This window comes from Astyanax mexicanus, chromosome 1 (genome assembly GCF_023375975.1).
Source record: "Astyanax mexicanus isolate ESR-SI-001 chromosome 1, AstMex3_surface, whole genome shotgun sequence".
In the NCBI taxonomy this organism is placed as follows: domain Eukaryota; kingdom Metazoa; phylum Chordata; class Actinopteri; order Characiformes; family Acestrorhamphidae; genus Astyanax; species Astyanax mexicanus.
This window is the reverse complement of record NC_064408.1, coordinates 99,406,846-99,430,338: the sequence shown is the minus strand read 5'-3', so window position 1 is coordinate 99,430,338 and position 23,493 is coordinate 99,406,846. Positions and strand designations below refer to the sequence as shown.

At 38.5% G+C, this 23,493-nt stretch overlaps 1 protein-coding gene across 2 annotated transcripts in view; it reads left to right on the top strand.

Annotated features, from left to right (window-relative positions):
* Positions 1-23,493, top strand: part of pola1 (polymerase (DNA directed), alpha 1) — an 80,775-nt gene that overhangs the window by 9,406 nt on the left and 47,876 nt on the right. For both annotated transcript variants that reach the window (XM_049486507.1, XM_049486503.1), the window contains exons 17-29: positions 137-198; positions 326-415; positions 522-638; positions 741-916; positions 2,264-2,393; positions 2,505-2,624; positions 2,721-2,817; positions 2,907-3,031; positions 3,138-3,287; positions 4,213-4,335; positions 21,091-21,123; positions 21,517-21,609; positions 22,771-22,976. In XM_049486507.1, coding sequence (XP_049342464.1) covers positions 137-198; positions 326-415; positions 522-638; positions 741-916; positions 2,264-2,393; positions 2,505-2,624; positions 2,721-2,817; positions 2,907-3,031; positions 3,138-3,287; positions 4,213-4,335; positions 21,091-21,123; positions 21,517-21,609; positions 22,771-22,976 — 1,522 coding nt within the window. The remainder of the gene's footprint in view (positions 1-136; positions 199-325; positions 416-521; positions 639-740; positions 917-2,263; positions 2,394-2,504; positions 2,625-2,720; positions 2,818-2,906; positions 3,032-3,137; positions 3,288-4,212; positions 4,336-21,090; positions 21,124-21,516; positions 21,610-22,770; positions 22,977-23,493) is intronic.

Here is a 23,493-nt window from a genome sequence, read left to right as displayed (position 1 = left end):
TTATTCTATTATTGTTCTGCTCTCTTAATATAGTTAACAATTTATTCCCAAGCTTATTTATGTAATTGGTGAAATGCTGCTGCTTTGTGCTTTTTTTCTGCATCCTCAATTAATTTACAAATTATTTTAATTACAGTTGTGAGCAAGCCCAATGACTGTATCTACCCCTATGATTTCAACGAGGCAGTCAGAAAAAAGGTGAGGCAGTCATTCCCTCATTGCCTGTAGTGTAATTTATTTATTCCAGGCTTTAAAGCATGGTGGAAACAATTTCTTATATGTTGGGTGGATTACATTGCATCATACCCGTCTCTCTTATTTGCAGAAAGGCATTGTGGAGATTGCTGCAACTGAACGAACACTTTTGGGCTTCTTCTTGGCTAAGATGCACAAAATAGATCCTGATGTTATAGTGGTGAGTTAAGTTGTTGTTAAGCTGCCAATTTGTCTTGTAGCTCTTGTGGCAGAAATTTTGTATCTGACCTGAACTCTCTTAAACTCTCTTAAACTTGCCAATTTAGGGTCATGACATCTTGGGATTTGACCTTGAAGTGCTTCTGCAGAGAATTACTGTGTGCAAGGTTCCCTTCTGGTCCAAAATTGGACGACTGAGAAGGGCAAACATGCCAAAACTTGGGGTAAGATGATGGGAAATATTTTGTTCATCATATCTGCGGTTATGAGATCTAATTACAAGGATTCTTGTTCTTTACATAATTCTTTGACTCTGTTCCATACAGGGTCGTGGTGGGTTTGCAGAGAAGAGTGCTGCGTGTGGTCGACTGGTGTGTGACGTGGAGGTGTCTGCTAAGGAGCTGATCCGCTGTAAGAGCTACCATTTGACGGAGCTAGCAGCCCAGATCTTGAAGACTGAGAGAGCTGTGGTCGCTCCAGAGAACATCAGGAACATGTACAGGTGAGTACTAATCAGAGTTTTTGGTGATGTTGGTGATTTTATACATGTACTTTTAAATAAAGTGTATTGCATGTGCCAACTCCAGATCTTCATGAGTGAGGTTTGCATTTAAATGTAGCATAAAAAAATGGGGTTCATTGTTTATGATGGGGGTTAATTTTGAAAGGTGATTTTAATTTAGTTTTTTTTTTTTGACACACTATTTTCAGCCAACCAAGACTAGATACATTTTAGTCTGGTTTTGGTTAACTAAATTGATTTAAATACTTAATTATGTATTTTTGAATGTTTAACCCTTTAACAAGCAAGGATCTTCTGCCTGACATTACACCCCTAAATCTTAAGGAATTCTATGTTTTTTTAGGGAACATTACTGAAAATCATAATTGTAATTTTAATAGAAAGTATAGAAAAATAGTCAAATAAATCTGCAACTCTCAAAATATAATGAATAAAATCATAATATTGCCTCTTTCCTGAACTTAATTGAAGTCTCCTGTAGGAGATTTCAAAGCCCTCAATTTTTCAAAATGTAAATGTTGTTTTACTGCAGAAAGAAGTGGTTGAGTATCACCTGTAGCCTGTATATGGGTCATAGCATGTTAATAGGGTTACTATGAGTACATTTAATTTATTAGAATGATTAACTGTTATTATATCAGTACATCTAAATGTTGCTAACATGATGTATAGACAAACAAGATATAGACAAAAAAAAGTAGCATACAATTGCTACTCCAGTACAGATTTATTCTAACATTTATTGGCTTTCAATAGCCCAGACTTCCATTACCTAACTATATTTGTATTTGTATAAGTTAAGCATAAGCTACATAAAAATGGATGCCATCTTTTCAAACTTCTTCACTGTAAATAAAATATCCAACACATCAAGCTCCAGCTATTAAAAACTTAAAAACCCAAGTGTAAAGGGAGAAGTTTCCCAGAAACGGTTAGAGTGAGTAAAAAGTTGGATGAGCAGGTGTCCCAATATTTTTGTCCATGTGCTGTACCTTTTGTTGGCTTAGTTTTGCAGCCCTATTAAATACATGCAAACCTGTCGTCTTGCTGCAAATTTACCTTTGTGAGTTTTGGATTATCTTTATTTTACTATTATTATTATTATTATTATTATTATTATTATTATTATTATTATTATTATTATTATTATATATTATTATATTTATTATATTTACTATATTAGTTGCTCATTTTCAAAGTTAATTAAAAATGTGGACCAATTAATTGATGGGAAGTTTCACCCCTAGTTCTCCTCATAGAAATGATGCTACCTCAGTTTGTCAGCTTCTCGTATCCAACCAATCTTTTTTTTTTTTACTCTCTCAGTGACTCTCCACACCTGCTCTACCTGTTGGAGCTGACCTGGATGGATGCCAAACTTATTTTGCAAATCATGTGTGAGCTAAATGTGCTTCCACTGGCCCTGCAGATCACCAACATTGCTGGCAATGTTATGGTAAGCTCTTTACACTTTCAATTCATTCAGTGCATCCTTCCTCTACTGCTGGTTTTGAGCTTATTCTGGTTCTGCAAAGATCATCCCTTAAATTTCTGCTTTTCCTCTCAGTCCCGCACACTGATGGGTGGTCGCTCAGAGCGGAATGAGTATCTGCTTCTCCACGCCTTCCATGAGAAGAACTACATAGTTCCAGACAAGCAGTTCTTCAAGAAACCACAGCAGGACCCTGTAGGAACCTGTTAATGTCTTTTCTTGTGTTTCTTGAGATTTGTATTGTCTTCTATTGTTTGCCTCTGTCATTAACTGTTCATTGTTTTTTATTAGGGGGAAGATGAGGATGTGGATGTGGGCAAAAACAAGTCTGGTAAAGTGAAGAAGAAGGCTGCGTATGCTGGAGGTCTGGTTTTGGATCCCAAAGTCGGTAGGTGTCAGGTGGTGTTGACTACTGCCCATTTTTGTCTGTAATGAATGAAAATGTATGTTTAATATTTTATTGTCCTTTATGTCTAGGTTTCTATGATAAATTCATTCTGCTGCTGGACTTCAACAGTCTGTACCCGTCCATCATCCAGGAGTTCAACATCTGTTTCACCACAGTTCAGAGAGAGGCGACTGGCTCTCGCAAAAAGACTGAGGTTTGTGTGCTCGGTTGGGAGAGGAAAAAAATGTCTTTGTGTTGGTAAAAGAAAAATTCACTGCAGAATGAGCTTAAAGTATGATGGCTGATCTTTATTCAAACAGGAGGATGACTTTAATGAGGTTCCCGAGCTTCCTGATCCAGATCTGGAGATGGGAGTTCTTCCTAAAGAAATTCGTAAGCTGGTGGAGCGTCGACGACAGGTCAAACAGCTGATGAAGCAGCCTGATCTAAACTCAGACTTGTACCTGCAGGTAAAAAGAGACGTAGGGAATACCTTTCCATCTATATAAGTCAGTTTGAAGACATTATTTTCAAATAAACATTTAAAATACATACTTTGAGCTGAAAAATGTTTTATAAGTGTGGTGTATTTAAGATCTTAACCCGATTTAATTCCAAAAAGAACATAGATGGGAAGTTTGTTTGGAAGTGGTTTTATTTTGCAATTAAAGGAGCAGTATAACAACTTTTTCCCCACCATTTCAAATAGTTATTTGTTTTAATGTTTTGTTGTGTTTTGCTGTTAACATTATGTAAATATACTTTAAGGTTTTTATTACATATTGTTGCATACGAAACATTACTGACATGAAATTTTTAGTCATATCACTAGAACTAAGGTAGCCTTGATGCATCTGATCAGTTGTTTTTCTGTATTTTTTTCATCGTATCAGTGTCTGTAGTTATCAGTTACAGTTAAGACGCATTAAATACTTATTAAATGCTTTATTGGAAATGAATTTATTGAATTATTGAATTTATACTGTTCACAGTGCTATATAAACAATTTAAATAAAGGGTGAAATAGAATAGATAGACCTTATTTAAACATTAATGTTACAATGGAAACAACGTAAAACCTTATCTTTCTGAGAGAGAAGTGATTGCTGATAATGTGTACTTCTGCTCTGTTTTAATTTTTTATTTATTTATTTATTTTTAACCAGGTCTTATTAGGCTTCTAGAAGCAATAAAGTTGCAACACATTTTGGATATGCTATAAAGTCAGTGATTAAACCTTTCAGTTTATATTATGTTTATTTATTTCACTGATAAGATAATCCTTTATTTGTCTCTTAGTGGATATTTCTGGTATTATGAAACATCAGTCTTTGGTCAATATGTATTTCATTATTGTCTTGTGTAATTTTTTGTCTCTATCCTCTCTTTCTATAGTATGACATTCGACAGAAGGCCCTGAAGCTGACTGCTAACAGCATGTATGGATGCCTGGGTTTCTCCTTCAGTCGGTTCTATGCAAAACCACTGGCTGCATTGGTCACTCACAAAGGCAGAGAGGTATGTGTGATTGATTGTGTGATAGTGGACATATAGATCCAAACAAATGCTGTTCAATACACACACTACAGCTTTTTGAGTCTCAAGATTAAACATTTTTAGCTCCACTTTCTGTATTTAGCCAGAAGAGGGCAGTGTAAACTCAGCTGTTTGTGTTGGTTTTTTTTTTTTTTTTTTTCCCTGCTTCTTTTAAGACCCTGCTTTTTAGATCGCTGGCTCTGGTTTCACTCCACCCATCATGAGCCAAATATATTTTCCTCTCTCTTTTGTGTATTAAGCGTTAACCAACTGTTTGACAATCTTGCGCTTTTTATACCTATTGAACATTCCTTTGTGGTAATTGCCAGCTCCCTGCTTTTGCCTTTAATATTGCCGGGCTCGGAAAGCCCATGGGGCTGCCTGTAACAGAAACCACTCGGCTTTCACGTTCATTTAATCACCCTCTCTTCTGCGGCAACAATGCCACTTGGTGGTGCACTGCATTATTCCGGAGGGAGGAAGCCATTAATTATGATCGCTTTGCGTTGGCGTTGAGTTCCGCATGCAGGTTCCAGCTTTGCTCTATCATATTCATAACCTTGTTGCACTGAGCATTAGCTGCAGCGGACCTGCACTGAACACAATGGAGGTTGCTGTTGAGTGGCCCGGTGTTGAGCCACTCCGTTCATGCTAATACAGAGCTCTCAGCATAAGGGAGACCAGTCTGGCTCCATGGCACAAATTACTCTAATTACTCCCATTATGATACGCGCTCACTGCTGTCAGCTGGTGTGAAACTGTTTCTTTTTTTTTTTTTCATTCTCCCTCCCTTTCTCTCCCTCTCTCTGCTTTTTGAATGGAAGTGATCGTTGTAAGAGATGCCCTGGCCTGGGGCGCACCCCCTTCGTCGCCCTACATTTGGCCCATCTTGTGTCACAATTTGAATCATCGGGTTTCCATTTATATGAAGATTTAGTGGCTTTATTTATAAGCGCTAGCAACTCGAATACCGCCAACTCCACATGCTCCGCTGCTGTGGAGATCATGTTTGCCATGGCGATCAAGGTGCTTGACTTGGCCCTTGTGTGGATTCCCCCACAGCCGTCTCGTATTTCCCACGCCTGCGGCGGTACCAGTCTTGAGGAAAGGGATGGAGCTTAATTCCCTGTGGATTTCTGAATCCACGCATGTGAAGTGGTTGATGACTGCCTGGGATCCAGTGCCGAGGGCTTGATACTGAACACACCCGAGAGAGTATCTGAAGTAGGAGGCTTAAGCCATTGAAAGTGTTGTGTAAGCTATATATACAGTGATTGATGCAGGTTGAGGCGGCGTATAGCTAAACTGCTAACGTTGCTGGATTTGTATTACTGTGCGTTGACTCAGTGTTCTGTTGTTCACATAAGTGGCCTGGTTCTCTGATTTATTCATCAAAGCTGTTTTTCACAATAACTGTTGGCAATATCAAGCTAAGACACTGCATCTCCAGAATGGCTACTTCATAGGAAAAGGAAATTTTTTCTTTAGCTTTTAATAAAAGTAGAAGAAGCATAAATAGAAGAACAGTATTTTGGCACAACAGCGTCAATATGGGTACATTCACATAGGGTTCTTACGGTCATGAAAAACCTGGAAAAGTCATGGAATTTCAAAATAGCAATTTTCAGGTTTGGATAAGTTTTGGGAAAATAAAAATACCCAGAGAGTTTGGGGAAAGTCATGGAAATTTGCAATCTACTAATCTTTGTGGGTTTTTTTTTTTAATTATCGATGGAGAAAAGCTATTTTAAACTAACCTACATGATGGAGCTCGCAAGATTGACAAGATTGATTATTGAAGACTGTGTCAACAATGCTTAATGTTTTTACAAAAAAATATTTTAGGCCTACTGTAATCAGTTTTGGTTATAGTTTCTTATATGCCTATAGATTCTTGGTAAAACTGACAGTAATTATCACTGCATTTCACACAGCGTTTGGGTCATGTATTGTATATGTAAAGTATTTTACAGGCTGTTCTTGTGAATGACTTTTGTAATTGAATGTTTAGCCAAACAGATTAGTTTCTTTTAGCAGGTTTGCTTTATCTTGTTCCAGCTCTGGCAGCCCCTTGTTTGCGTTATGTTCCCAGCGAGCTATGTGGCTTCTAATTTAATTCGGTCACTCAGGCATCTCCCATTACAGCCCTTACAGACCAGCTTATCATAGAAGCTGGTATCATCAAATAGATAATCGTGATTTAATAATATTTACAAATTGCTCAGCGCACACAGTGGCAGTGTGACAACCAGTCTCTTTTTTCAGCTGAGTAATTCAAAGTATCGAGTATCAGTAGTTTTATTTTAAATGCTTTTAAAAGATTTCAATATGTTGCTTTGTCAAGATTTTTCTCTTCTTTTTTTTAAACAGCCAGCCAATGCATGGTTTGTCATGATTACAAATGTTGACCCAAACCATATAAAAATGGATAACGAATAAATCGGTAGATTTGTTCCGGACTGATGGACTAATCAGTGGGGAGCTGAGCTTTTCACTTTCCTATAGGAAGTGTAGTTATTACCTGTGTGTGTACTGTGTTAAAGATTTAATGAATATTCGTGCTGAGTGAAATGATGTGGCTGTAGATCATGCATGCCTCTGCGGTAGCAGCATTTGACCTTTTGTACTGGTGACAGTGTCATGTTGTCATGCATGGGATCATTAATCAGAGGCAGCTGAATGAATGAAAGCTAAGTATTTTTAGAACTGAATGGAGAATTAAAGTATATTGAAAACGTTATGTAATGTAAATTTGATGCAACAAGCTCAAGTTATAGGTTACACAACATAAACAGTGCCAGTCTACGAAAACTAGATTTCCTTGGATTACGTCAACGTGGGGCAATAGCCATTTCAAATGTTTTGTGTTTCAAATATTTTGCCAGAAAATTCTGCCTTGCTTGTTGTTCTGTTCTTGTGAATCATAGAGTTGGAAAATTCTGTCAGCTGTTTTTATCGTATCTGCTTACTTTGAGACAAACCTCGATTAATCAATATTTCTCTAATTGATAATCAGACTAGGCTGCCTTTTTTCAGTTGCTTGTTAAAGCCAGTGTTTTGCTCCACCTTGAATCTGCCGTGACTCAAACTTACATAGTGGTGGAATGTGTAAATCTAACGTTTATCATGTAAGAAACACAGTACAGTCTTTTAACCATTAGCTGCCTACCCCAGAATGATGCGATGAAGACAGTACGGTACATTGTTAGTGCTGTAGTTTTGATACTGACTGTACTGGACTGACAAACATCACAACCCACCCAAGGTTTTTGTTAGTACCACCACCTCAGTTCCAAATGCTTTGTCATTCCATAGTCCGCCAGTAGGTCCATGCAGGTACTCATAGGCTGTTTTAAGTCACCAACTAACATCTATTAGTAGCTAAATTATCAGCTACTACAATGGCCTCGTGAGTCTAGCAAAAATTGGGGGAAAAAATTGAGTTAAAAAAGACCTTGTATGTTTTAATACACCTAAGTATATATTTAACAATACACATATATTTTATTTAGTAGCCTAATCTAATGTGAGCTACTGGGTGCATTTTGTTCACTAGCCAACTAACATATCCAAAACATAAACTGAAATGAAGCCTTGGTTAATAACATCAAAAAATATTGTAGTATTGGTCATGCAAACCTACATTTGTCTTGCTGTTTTTTTTCCCTTCTTCCAGCTTTTTTTTTTTTTTGCTCCAGAGGGATCATTTATTTTTTGAGACATGACTCTGTTGACTCACCTCACGTCTCATATTGGGTGTACACAGTGAATTTGCCGCTGTTAGATTTTACAACTCAAACTAACAGGGTTTATTTAACACTGGCAAATTTACGGTATAGACCATCATTTCATTTTGTTTAAATGATTTAAATATTTAAAAATATATTTTATTATCATTGTGCATTTGATGGAGTCCCCTGGAGGTGTGGGGGCCTAATTAAGCTGCTTTATTCGAGTATGCTTTGGACAGGCTCCTGTATTGCTTAACCTTATAGTACAGTACTTTTGTATTTTGATTTTGTTACAGCCCTGCTGACTCACTAATTTCTTACAAATATAAGTAGTTTACAATTTTGGCAGGAATGTGTCTCCTCCTGTGTTACAGTGGATATGGTTTGTGAACTGTGTGCTCCAGTCATTTGATGCATCTTGAGGCGGTATGGCTTCAGGGGAAATTCCCCACCAAGCCCACCAGCGAGCCCTCCTCGGGTATTGCGTTTTAACTAGCGGAAGCGTAGAGCCTCTCTCAGAACTTTGACCTTTCTGGAGAAACATTTGTTCTGGTGCAAACCCTCTGCTGCTCTGGCATGATGACTATGATGTGGAATCAGAGGGTTAGTGTTACATACTGAGGGGTCTAGCGTGATTGATGTGTTTTATTTTGGGACCCTTTGTGGCGGAGACCAGTGGCGAAGTACAGGCTTCAGCTGTGGGGCAGAGGGAGGGAGGGAGAGGGGGAGGGAGGGAGTGGGAGCTGGCGCTAATCGAGTGATGTTTACGACTTCTATCGCGTCAGGCTGCTGATGGTTGGGGAATGTTAGTGAGCTTGACCTTCGGCCCAGTCCTGGCCTCTTCTTGGCCTCACTCAGGGGAGTTAAAGGAGAGAAAACTTAACCCCATTATCCCATCATTGAGCCCCTGGTCTTGTGCTTTAAAACCTGTTGACCTTGGACAAAGACCGGTGGCTAGTGGGCCTCTGTTTGGTGTCCAGTGTTGGGGGGGCCTCACAGAGGGAGGTCAAGTGGCACGTGATCTTAGTGAAGTCTGTCTCTCACTGTACTTGTGTACTTGTATTTGTCAGAACCTCAAAATCCATTTTTAACCTTCCCAGAATAAAACGTAAGTTGCCCCACCACCCACCCCGTTATTATTATTGCACACACCAGCCAACCCTCAATCTTTTAGGGGAGGATTTGCTCCTGATATCACTGGACTTAACAAATAGTCACATGGGCAGAGCCATATTTTTGGATTTGAGAGTAGAGAAGCACTTTGGCTTGATGCCAGAAACTCTACACCATCTCTTTAAAAAAACAGTGCCGACCTTTTCTAATAAGGCTCCTCATTGTCTGAGGATTTCAGGTGCTCCCACATTGTTTAAAGTGTGTTTCTTAAAATATCTGCACATATTGGACCTCAATTTTAATCTGAGTAACAGTTAACTTGTCAGCGGTGCAACGCAAGGAAGCAACACAATCTCATAACTGGAGGGCGAGTTAAAATTCAAGGCCTATTGGCTTAATGAGGTCGCTTTTCTAAAGGCGAGAGCTGGCTGGATATACTAGACTTGTCTATGAATAGATGCTATGGATCTTGTAGCACTGCATGTGTTGGGATGTCCCTGTCTTTTGTTCTCGTAATAGGCCCTATTAGAGCGATGAATACCTTGGAGTTGGGTGTGGTGCGGTGCCTCGGGGCCTGTACACTCTTACCAAAAAGAGTTGTTAGGGGGGGAAAATAAGATCCTTGTGGCTTGTAATAAAATCGTAACACTCTTTTTGTTACACATGTTCATATGGCAAATTTACATATAAATGTAAATGTAAAATTGCGCAAGTAAGAGATGAATCTAATTAGTTATGTGCTTTGAGATTAATTTATCTAAATTAAAACATTCATCACATTTTGCTAAAAAAGTATTTTAAACAACTTGAACAATTAGGATACATTTTAGCTGAAGGAGCAAATGAATGAATGATAAACTGGCATTGACTTAAAAGCTTTCTGTAATGAACATCAATAGGTTCTGGGGTTTGATAACAGATGATGGTGCTGTGCTGGTTGGATTAGTAAATTCTGGGATTTGATAACAGATGGATTAAGCTGTGCTGGTTAGATTAGTAGGTTCTGGGGTTTGGTAACATAGTTGAAGCTGTGCTGGTTAGATTAGTAGGGTCTGGGGTTTGATAACAGATGGATAACACTGTGCTGGTTAGATTAGTAGGTTCTGGGGTTTGATAACAGATGGATGGAGCTGTGCTGGTTAGATTAATAGGTTCTAGGGTTTGATAACAGATGGATGGTGCTGTGTTTAAATTAGTAGGTTTTGGGGTTTGATAACCGATGGATATCAGTCTATTTTTTAATTTCAGCTCTGCCTCTGTCATTAAAACTAAATTCTACTGTTCTGGTTAAACCATTGCAATTAATCTTGTTCCCATTACACCATTAACTGTAATAAATTTGCGCACAAACAAAAGCATGTTTACATTTGTAGTAAGCTTAGGTGCTAAAAAAAAAGAAACTAAATCCTTGTATCTGACACACATTTGTGTGAAGACACATTCTTCATTAAATATAAGTTATTAATTATTATTTACTGCAGTTGTAGATTAATATTAAAGACTTGAGTTGAAGACTATCAAGGAACACAATTAGCTAGTAGACAAAGTGTGTTCACCTAAAATCCCAGGTGATATGCGATGAGTTGGAGTGAAGACGAAGTGCTCAGCACCTCTAGGAACTCCTATTAAGACAGCTGGAGAACCATTCTACTTTAAAGAACACATGTTCCCTCATAGTTTTGATAATACTGTCTTCAGTGTTAATCTACTTTAGTATAATCTACAAAATAATGAAAAAAATAAAGTAAAAAAGAAACACACATTAGGTTAGAACTAGGCATGGACTAAATTGCAATGTTTAAGGTGGCTTATCATTATAAATCCCATTTAGTCCAAGTTTTGTCTGAGGCCTATGTGTCCTGTCCCATCCACAGATAAAAGCACTTTTCTCGAAGTGTAGGATAAGCAACCGTAACAGCTTTAGTGCGCTATTAATTAAGGTAAAGTAATAGTGGACAATTCAGATATGTGCTGCATGAGCCAAAATATGATTTGGAGGCTTGTGTGCATGTGTGAGCTCAACAATCCATGCAGGCGGTGTGTGCGCACACTGTGCATGAGTACATGCCTTTTGTTGGTATGCCCATGTGCCTGTAGGGAACAGGATCTGATTAATATGTTTGTGTTTGGCTGGAGAGGTTATGCAGGAGGGCTTTTGAGATGGGAATGCGATGGTCTTTTGTGTGATATTAATACCCGGCTGCGGGTTGGGCTCACTTTAACCTTCTGCACTGGATGCCAGTCTTCTCAGTTCCGTGATTTCAGGCGGTTGTATTAAATCAGAGCAGGGATTTGTGGGATGACCACACAGCTCAGGTTCCATGAATACAGTGCACTGGAATCTGGCCCGTGTAACTAAGGTTATAGAAAGAGTGTTTGTGTGTGTATGTTGTTGTTGAGCAGGTCTCTGTAAGAATAGCATGGTTACATGGCGTGTGCTGCTTTGCCAGGTGTCAGGAATATGTTGACTGTGTATTGCGAGGAATGCTTAAGTTTCTGTTTTGTTTTTTTTGTTTTTTCCAGATAAGAGCAAAACCAAATATGTCATAGCTTGCGATCATATTGAAATGGACAGCATGTGCTATCAGTAGTGCTATATTTAAAAAAGTGATATCAACAGCTACGACTGTCCAATGGCTTGTTTTAAATAGGACCAATTGCGATTTTGCCAATCTTGGGAAGCCACTTGGGAGTCACATACAGATGACGCTCGTAATGTAATTAAGAAATGGCAGTTAACAGGAACAGCAGATGTCCAGTTGGGTTCTGGAAGACCAAGAAATGTTGCAGAGAGTGCTGCTTGTAGGATTTGTAACAAGGCTAATCAAAACCCACCCCTTGAGTGCAGTAAGACCTTCATTAGAACTTTATCATGATCAGGATTTGAATTTATTGCATTTTATTCCATGTTCCCCCTCTCTCGGCCAAAGTATAAAACATTTTTTAACATTTGTTTACTTCATAATTGCTTCTGTTCCCTCATAGTTTTGATAATACTGTCTTCAGTATTAATCTACTTTAGTATAATCTACAAAATAATTAAAAATAAAGTAAAAAAAAAAACACACACTAGGTTAGAACTAGGCATGGAATAAATAGCAATGATAGGTGCCCTGTCATCACAAATCCCATTCAGTCCAAGTTTTGGCTGAGACCTATGTGTCCTGTCCCACCCACAGCTAAAAGCACTTTTCTTGAAGTGTAGGATAAGCAACAGGAATAGCTTTAGTGCTCTGTTAATTAAGGTAAAGTAATAGTGGGCAATATCTGTGAAACTGGTACCTGTAAATCCATAATTCCTGGTATTTGCTTATTTAGTAGCATTTTATTCTCTTCAGTAACACAGATGCCATGAAGTATCGAAGAGTTTAGTATCATTATAATAACATATCGTGAGAGACCCTGTGATTCCCACCCCTAGTCTTGCCGCGTATGCCTTTTTATATGTCCTCTCTTACTTCCTTAGCTATTCACAGTAACAGATATTTTAATCGGAGATGCCCAAACTTTTGCATGCCGCTGAATAAACAGCTGTCTATTTTTGAACCAGTGTTCAGCTGATGGCGTTATGATTCAGGATCATTGTGCACTCTCCTCCCATCCATCATTTATTAATGTGCACTTTATAGGTCTTTTGATTGTGTTTATTAGTCCATTACATTTATGTGATACCAGTTTGCCTGTGTGTGCGAGTGCGTGTGTGTGATCCGAGCCTCTCGGAGCAGAGGATAGAGAGATGACAGCAGACGTAGATCACCCTGACAGTGCAGTGTGGCTCCGGCTATTTCAGGCAGAGGACTGTCATCCTTAAAATGCTTTTCCGCAGCATGCTTTTCAAAACAATCGTCACTAGATACTTTCTTTAACAAGGTTTTTCATGCTCCTCTGGGGCTTAAAATGCTTGCTATGATGTGGACTGAGGGCCAGAGAGACTCGGATGCCCTCAGAATGAACAGATGCGTTGGGCAAAACTGAAGATCATGTGCATTGAAAAGTGACAGTTCTAAATTTCTGGATTTTCAGTTTGTCAAACAAAGTCTAACTTTGAATCAAAGTGAAGTTTTTAGAGCATGCTGTGACCGTAAATGTTCAGCTATTTTTGTGAAAAGGCTATCTCGGTGATATGCTTGCCAAAATTTGAAATGATCACAATGGCTACATAGTTTGAAGCAGGTTTTTTACCTTTTAACTGCAGACAAATAGAGGCTTTTAGGACAACCACTGGCTCAGAACCATGTTAATAGCATGCCAGTCAGTTAACAAGTCTTAGTTACAGTCCTTCCAAACAGAACTTCAGCTACTAATTGGTGTAGTGCTGATGGGGCCTGTTTTACGCCTTTTGGTGTTTGTATCTGATCGTATTTATATTTACAATATAACTGCATCTTGCAGGGCTACCGTAATGTTTTGGATTGGCTCTCAAGTAGAAACATACGTTTAAAACACCTGTCAACCACAACCTGTTAGTTCTGAATAAATGTACTGTATTTACTCTACATGCTTTTTTCCCCCCAAATGGAGAGTTATTTTTACACATTCTACAACTACGTGAGTTTGAGTAAAATACATCAAAACACTTCTATACTGGTGACATCCTGTCAACACTAGATTTCTACACTGGCTATAATGGGTTTCTGCAGCCATGAGAGGGACTCATTGCCATCTAGCGAAGAACTGTGGCACGTTGTGAACTTGCAAAATGTGCAAGTATGATCATATGATCTGAACAGATTGGGTTAGTTGGCTAATCGCTGATTGCATATTTGGACTAATATCAATTGTCCAATTATGATACCAATTCATAGCTGATCAATGTTTCCATTTCTAATGAAGAAACAAAAAACATTAAACGTTTATTAAAAGTTTATTATTTTATCCACAATAATAAACTTGCAAACTTAATATGGGGGGAAAAAAGGCCAAAAGAGAAATCTCAAAGAAGCAGACTTTGAATTAAACATATTTAATTTAAGTTATACTTGTATTATTTAAATGAAATGTATAGATTTTTATTTTTTTATTTATTTATATTTTTTTACACAAAAGGATAAACACATCATACTGGATAACAGTTAGGAGGCATGAGCAGTTCCAGACTATGAGAAAAGTTGTGCGTTTTCACACAGTCCTTGTCTGTCTCTCACTCACTTATTTACATCCTAGTCTCACAGGTTTGTACAATGTTTCTGTCGGCCCATTTCTCACACAGCACTTCCTTACATACTTACGTGGCAAAACTGTCAACGTACATCTATAAAAATATTTATCAGTGCTATTAATTACACTGTACAACTCGAGCCCTCCCTGGCTGGTTCTGGTGATGTATGTTATCAGCTGCCTAGCTTATCCTTTACTTAAAAGAGCCGACCAGAACATACAACTTTCCAAAAGCTTGTAAGAGCAGAAGCCTAGTTAGAGATGATCAACTCATGAAGCAACAGATATTCAAATATGAGTCAGAGTAGATAAAAATGCCATGAATTCTCAATGCATCTCAAGGAGCGTTACATTGTGGAACCTTGTTTGTGTGAAGTCATGAAATTCTTTAATAATAATATTTGCAGTGTTTGAGTACCAAAATAAATCTTATTTCCTCTACTTGCCCCAAAAATAAGGTGTATATTTTCTGCTATGAGCAAGAAACTAACCAATCAGAAGTGGTTGCGCTTCTGGTTCTTACTAATGAGCTCCCGTAGAATCCTTTTATAATAAATCTGTTTTTGGGCTTGTGGAGAAACGGTAGATTAGTAATTAATAGTAAATGAAATACAAACAGATGAGAGCTAAAAACACAATTTGTCCATGCCGCTTGTGCTCCGTTTGTAACCACATGAATCATAATTTACGCTCCACAGGTAAGTTGCTCTGGAGCAGGTTCATTTTGGGTTTAGCTGAGATGAATGAGAATGTCCTCAAGGGCTGAAATTGAATCACATTTGACTGCACATGACACACATGACTGCACTCGCATTGTTATCTGAGACATAAGTAATCATACAGAGTGTAGTCTGCACAGTTGTTTTGGGCTGTTTAAGGCCATTTGTGACTAAACAATTGATGTAGTTTATTTTTAAATCTTCCATTCTCCAAAAGCTAAGTGTAAGTATAATATAGGGGTTTATTTATGTTTCATGCTTTCTAGGCCTTGTGTTTGAAATCCATACGTGAAGACTTAATCTAAAAAACACCCCTTAAAATACGAATTCATAATCAGCTATTTTTAACGGATTGTTACGGTAATCTGGCCTGTAATCTTGATTGGAACAATTCCCTTTGCACATTTTTAAAAAATTAAATTTTTAATTAATTTATTAATTTAAAAAAAATGTTAATTTATAGAGAGAAAACCTCTGAATATTCAATTAGAAATGATGACTGATGTGGAAGTACTCAAATATATAAATTACTACACTAGAGCCAGTAGACTTTTGTATAGAACTTTACTTAAACATAAGCCAGTCTTTAATTTTTATAGTGAGGGACTGGTACACGTACTGGTGCGTGCAGTATAACCACTTTTTTACTTTTTTTTTCAGTATATATTTAATCTGAGTAGCAACATGATGAGCAATAATCACATGCATTTTTTTTTGTCTCTTTTCTTCAGTGACCACAAAAGGTTTGTTCTGATCTGAAGTGATGTGGATGCTTGACACTACCTACATCATGCTTGACTGATGTGCTTGCATGTTTTGGATCATGAGTGGATTGTTGGTCTAGGCTATTACTCTTTGAGTGGTGGTTTAGGCTAATTGTGAAATACATTAATGACATGATATTTTAATGTTTTTTGGTTTGCCTAAAGTATCTGCTTGCCTGCATTGTGTTCGGTGATGTAAGGCTTGAATGAAGCTGCTAGGCCATGGAAACCCATTCCATGTAGCTCTCTATGCTTTTGAACTAATCTGAAGATAACATGAAGTCTGTGGTGACTGACTGCAGAAAGTTGGCATCCTCTGTACTTCAGCATCTTGTAATCCCACTTTGTCTTTTTACATTGATAGAGTTGCTTTTTTCCAGTCTCTTTAATTTTATCATAATAGCACTGACAGTTGACTAGGGGTGGGTGATATGGCTCTAAAATATCACGATATTTCAGGGTATTTTTGCAATAACGATATACTTGCCGATATAGGAAAACAGAAAAATAATTAATTAATTTCAGGAATATAGTATAAGAGTATAACAGCATAATCATAATGTGGCAAAATAAATAATATAGCATAAAATAATATAATGCAGCAAATAATATTGCAGAATATTTAGTGCATGCATATAAACCGCAAACTAAAACAATGATACAATAAATACACTTAAAGCTTAACAGTAAAGACTACTTTTAAGACAGAACATCTCCATTATCACGGTATGGATTTTTAATATCAGGATATTTCTATGTCACGATATATTGTATACGATATAATATTGCCCATCCCTACAGTTGACTGTGGAATATTTAGTAGTGGGTAGTGAAATTGTCTCTAATGGACTTGTTGTACAGGTGCTGCATCCTATCACGGGTACCACACTGGAGTTCACTGAGCTCCTTAGAGTGACCTATTCTTTCACTAATGTTAGTAGAAGCAGTCTGCATGTCTCTGTGTTTGGTTTTATACACCTGTGGCCATAAAAGTGATTGGAACCTGAGTTCAGTTATTCGGATGGGTGAGGGAATACTTTTGGCAATATAGTCTATCATTATTATGGAAATCTCCTCCAGTTACAGCCTTACTCTGGTCTTTACCCTTTTTTTAAGAACCAGTGGTGAAATTAAGGGCTTTGTCCTAGACTTTATTAACTGTATGAATTAATAGTAATATTTAAATAACCTCAGTATTGCCACCAAACCCGCAAATAAACAGAAAAACCAATATCCTGCAACATCCCACAGACCCTCAGCCATGTCTGTTGTGTAGTGTTGATGTGTGTGCGATTCCCAGTTGGCGCAGGCTGTGTCGTAGTCAGACTCTGAGGAGCACACCCCCCACAGTGCTGTGTTTGGTTTGCCTTAGAAGTGTTGGTCGGTATGTGTTTAAAGATGAGCTATCTCCCCCCTCACCATTCCTGTACCATGGTCAAATGACTTGTCTTTCACCGGTGTTGTCCCTCTTCTGTCTAAGGCTGTCCCTGCTGTCATAACACACTGACAAAGATGGGGCATGGAAAACCTTGTACACATTCCTAAACTCATCACCATGGAAGCTTCCCCCATTACTTATATACACAGACACAGTCTTCACACACACACACCAAGACATGGCTCACACACTTGCTTACTTGCAGGTTTTCCTTTATCTGTTAATGCCTACCTAAATTAAAAGACCTAAATGGTCAGTGTAGGGCTGGGCAATATGGTTTAATATTGTGATACATTTTTAAGATTAAGTAAACACTATTCAAATAGTTTTCTATCCTGAGAACATTGCCTTTAATGCACTGTAATTAAATGCGCACTCAGGTTCTTTAAGCACTGATATTTTCGATTTGCCAAAAAATATGTTGTCAGTACGATAAAAGTATTTATCACAATGCAATAAAATAGTCATATTGCCCACTTCTAGAACAGCAACCTAGTTTTTTTTTTATAATATAGCTTCATGGAGACCTGTTATGGGTGTCTTAGGGTGTAATGATAAGGATGTCCCTATCACTTTTTAAATTAATTTTATTTTTATTTAGAGTATCTACCGGTACAGAGTCCCGATACAATACCTTGGTAAAGCAGTAAAAAAAAAAAAAAAAAACAGGAAGAATACATACAAATTATTCCATAGGATTTATCAAATAAATCAATAAAATATTATTGGAACAACAGTGTCAAAACATACTATTTTTTATTACTAAATTAATAGAAAAAAAGACATATAAATGTCAAAAACAAAAAATCACAATAATACCATGTCATAATCCTACGAGTACGTTCAGGCTACTTAAAAAAAAAAAAAAAAAAAAGTTTACATGCATTTTACAGAGTTTAAGATGTAAAGTGATGCATATATTTTGTGAATCTGTTAAAAAATAATGCATAAGTAGCTCAATACTACAATTCTGATATTCATTCTTATGTATTGACTTATCAGGGGGGAACTAATTATGGGGGACCGCTCACACACACAGACATGGGCGAGAGAAGTGTGTCACTGTACATAGCTGTTTAGTGGGACATAAGAGAATTTCTTAATCAGTCTGTAACCCAACAATTTTTTTCACCCTGTTCACACTGCCCAAATAATGAACCATTTATTGAAGCCTTATCTCTACTCATTTACACTTAATATGTGCATCAGAGCTTTACAGCCGACTAGCAAATGTGTAGCGTTTGCAGCAGTTATCCAGATCTTTTTCACCCGATTCCTATGCTTTAAAAATGACCTGATCAGGCCCGATTTCCGATCACATGATCAGATCGGGGGACATCCCTATATACAACTATGAACAAGCTTCATCTTAAGCCACTCCCCCACACCTTACATGCTACATGCAAAGACTTCTGAAGAATTTTGCCTCTAACACACAGATGGTTGAGAAAGTTTGTTTTATCTTCCTGAGCTCATCCAGTTGTCTGACTGCGGGAGTCTGCCGTAGAGTCGGATTATTCTGATGACATAAAGGCATTAAAATGAGGGATGCAATGCTGAGCAGCAGGCCATAAATTGTTCAGCTCTGTTGCAAACTAATGAGCTATTGTGTGTTTGTGAGCGTGCATGCGTGCGCGTGTGCTCCCTCTGTGCATGTGTTTTGGGGGTGACCTTGGCCGCATTCGCTAATGCGCAGGGCTGTTCTGTAATTACTCAAATCTGACCCTTTGCTTCCCCCTGGGAGGTATTTGGCACCTCATAAAGCATGCTTAAGGCCCGCTCCAGTTTCAAGGAGTGGAGACCCCCGCGCTCTGAAATAGCACCGTCCTTGTCCCTGACGGGGGATGCGAGGGGGGTCTGGGCTTGGCTGTGATGGGTCTGTGTGTGTACGTGTGTGTGCGTGTCGAGCATGGATGGCGGCGGCTTGCTCGATTGCTGTTGACAGGCTGCAGTAATGTTCCCCGGCTCTGTCCGGCCTCAGATTAGTGCCCTGATCCTGCTGCCCAGTCCCCCACCTGTTTGAGTCCCTCTCCCATAGAGGTCACCCCTCACAGTGCCTGTGCACGGTGGGTGGGTGTTTGTGTGGAGAGAGTGTAAGGGACCGTAAGACATGAGATATGATCAACACTCCTTAAATACAATTTTTTCAATTAAATTAGTTTTATTTCATTTTTATTTCCTTCAGTTAAGTCTAACTAGCACTCCACCTGTCGCGTAATGCAACCAGTGCTGGGAGGGAAAAGGCCAGCATATGTTTCCTCTGACTCTTTGAACTGCAACTAACATCATTACACAGCTAAACACGCTTAGACCACTTACACTAACCACCAGTTTTGTTAAATTAGCTAACATGCTGACACTGACGAGCATTACACTGAGTTGGGGTAAGGGAGGCCATCTTAAGTTGTCACCCTTTAGTGACAGGAAATTAAGTCAGGTGGTCAAGAACACCTCAAGAACCATTAAAACGCACACATCTGCTATGAACTAAGACATCACTAGTCACTGTCTACAGTCAATCCATCAAAACAACAAATTAGTCTTTGGTGATATAAAATCTGTTCATAAAAAACGCCCCTCTCCAAAACAGTGTAGGGCTCAGCACCTGGACAAATAAGAATTCTTCTTGCTCGATGACCTTTTTTTTTTTTTTTTGGGCTACAATGACCAGAGCAATGTTTGGTAGAATCAATTTGAGGCACTCAAGAACCATGCACCAACTGTTAAGCATGGTGGTGGTAGTAGCATCATTCTCTGTTGTTGCGTTGTTGCCACTGCGTCTACTACATTACACAAAGAATTTAGATGGAGGAAAGCTACAGAATTCTTTGGCATAACATTGAATCATCAGCGAGACAGTTAAAACTTGACTACAATTGGGTGTTTCAACAAGACAATGACCCCAAACCGAAGGCTAACATTAAGCTCCCCACCTGAACAAAATAAGAGTTTATATTCGGTCTCCCAATTGAAGTCTTCTGATTGTGCTAATGTTTAGACAGTTTTAAAACAGTGGGTCTTTATGAATTAATTTATGTATTTGTTTATTCATTTATGCATTTGCATTAAGTCTCTTCCTTGAAGCAATTCTCTGATTATTCTAATGTAAACATTCTTGCTAAACCATGGCTCTTTAAACCTCTTGTGCCTCACTGTCCCCTTTTTGGTGTCTCAAATTTGACCACATTTTATGTTCACCCTTGCTCACATTTTCATTGCCTGACAGCTGCAAACTGACGTAGTTCTCAGTCTACAGCTGGATGGACACCCTCCCTCACTTTTTTTTTTTTTCCTCTCTCTCTTGAGTCTCTCTCTTTTTTTCTGCTCTCTCTCCCTCTCCTCTCTGTCTCTCTCTCTCTTTGTCGCACGCTCGCTCGCTCTCTCTGTTATGCAGGCCACCGGTGATTAAGGCCATTAGGCGTTATTATGACTCGGCTGGTGTGTGGGTTTGGAGCCACATTTCAGTGCTGCTAATAGCCCTCTTAGCCAATTATCCTCCATTTAAAAGCAAATCACCAAGGCTTTTTCTTTCCCCCATTGCTAAGTGTTGAATTACTGAATAGATTTGCTAATTAAATTCTTTGTGTGTTGCGCGTGTCACTATGCCTGTTTGAGCACGGACTCTGGTTTCATTGCATTGTCTGTTTAACAGTTGTTTGTCCAGTATGTTCATAGCCATGAAACGTTTCCTTTTAGTAAGCTGGACCTTACTGTGACCTTATTGAAATGGAATATGGATTTTTTTTTTTATTACATTTTTTCTGTTTCCTGCTGTTGGTGATGCATAATCTTTTGTAATTTCCTTTCTTTTTCAGATCCTGATGCACACCAAAGACATGGTGCAGAAGGTGAGATGGACAGGATTCTCTGACGTACTATGTTACTGTCGCACTAAAACTTAATTGGTTGGATTCAAGTCTAATCATAGACCGATTTCCTGCATAGCCGAAGACTAGGGTAAACTCCACTATTGGAGAAATGGCCCTTGTATCTCGAAAATGCCAACTTTACAGGAGAAGGAAAACCCCTTCTTGTCTTTCAGTGCAAGTCACTATATTAATTATGTATTTTTTTGAAAGTCATTTAGAGCATTATTTGTGAGTTTTAGTATTATATTAACACAATGGACATGCAAACATTTTGCATAACATCAACAATAAGCTACTATTAGTACATACTCCATGTTCTTCCATCGGAAAGGATTATGATTGTGTATATTGATGGTACCTATTTTGCTGCAGATGAATCTGGATGTTATCTACGGAGATACCGACTCAATCATGATCAACTCCAACAGCACCAACTTAGAGGAGGTCATGAAATTGGGTAACAAGGTGAGTTGATATGGGGAGGGGTCAGTTTACTCTATTTGATGGATCACAGCACTTCAGGAGAACATGTGATAAAGAACTGGTAGAGAAAGCTGAAGCTCATAATTAATATGAAATTTTGTTGCATTTAAAGCTCATGTCCTTAAGTTTTGGGATTTGGGGGATTTAGTCCTCTCTGGTGAGACTGGGTAATTTCACCGAGCATGCAGAAGAATCATTTTAAACTGGGCGCGTGTGATGCGGTCTCCTTTCAGAGCAGACAAATCTGATTCCAGGTTATGTTTAGTTAGAGAGAAAGTGCGATCAGTCAGAAAATGCTGAGGGAAATGTCTTCAGAAGATGTAAGAGAGTTATTATATATAGTTGTCAGTGTTAATGAATGAGCTACTGAGCTCTGAGTTTCCCCTTCTGAAGTCTCCATTGCTCCACCAGCCGTTCGCGTTCAGTCAAACTGAGCCGGATCCTCTTTTAGAGGCTGTACGTAGGACACAAGTACGTAGACGCGTGACGTGGCCAGAAGAATTACTGCGAAAAACGACCCGATACCCCAGTTTTTAAAACGACTATATTATTAGACTTCACAGGGATGGTCTTTCCAGCACACTGGTACCATTAAACACAATATGTTATCCCTTCTCCCTTCTCCCTTCTCTTTTATGCCTCTGCTTTCAGTATAAAGTTAAAACTAAATTTTACATATTAAAGCACCTTACGTTTATTTATACACCCTTTAAGCACTTAAACACTGTTTATTAATTTCAGACATTGTAACAGTCACTACCCACATATATGTATGCTTTACGTTGGCATGTGTGTTAAGCAATACATCTGGTAGAGAGCTGTTAAGAGGCAAAAGGTTCTGACAACAATTATGGCGATTGAAGGCATTACCACTCACAGTAGACAGCGCAGTGGGTGGTAATGTGCAGATTATCGCTAGCAGAAATGACATTCGGTGCTTGAGCGCACACACACACACACACACACATCCACATCCCACTCTGTGCTAGAACTCTGTGCTAGTTCCTGTCCCATGGTGTTGGTATATCAGTGTATATTGGCTGTATCATGTGCTTTTTGGCACTGTGCTGTAATTTTAAGCCTGTACCACTCAAGCAAATTGCCCTCTGCTAATGTCAGCTGTGCTTATATACGTCTTTTTAGGTGAAAAGTGAGGTGAACAAGCTTTACAAGCTGTTGGAGATTGACATTGATGGCGTGTTTAAGTCTCTGCTGCTGCTGAAAAAAAAGAAATATGCTGCACTGATGGTAGAGCAGCAAGGGGACGGCCGCTACACCACCAAGCAGGAGTTCAAAGGTCTGGACATTGTGCGCAGGGACTGGTGTGACCTCGCCAAGGAGTGTGGCAAGTGAGTGTCTTTCAGGCTTCAATTTTGGCTTGACTGCAAAAATTGCATTTTATTTTTACCTTTGTTTTCTGCAATTTTTTTTTCTGTTTACACATTTGTTGCCAGTAGTTTACGTTTGCTTATAAGGGACACAAATGCCATTTCAAAATTAGACTTTCTGTGATTCCTTGAACTGTTCTTTTGTGCGGCAGAATGTGAATCAATATACACAGTTAAATAGAAAGTACAATTTGGTGCTATCAATTTGAAGTGCTATTATAGGTTAAAAAAAAAAGTATATCACATTTACAAAAGGCCATGTGGAAGGTAACCTCTTGGTTATTTAAGGACTATTACTGTAGATTTCCAGTTTTTTATAGTGGTTAGCAGCTGCGCTAGCCCCGGTTAGCAGCTGCACTAGCTGCAGTTATCAGCATTTGGTGCTAGTAAATGCATCCCAACATCGCTACACTGAGAAACACTAAGTGTTTCGATAACCCAGGGCACTATCAGCTAGCGGTACTTCACGTAGCTTGTT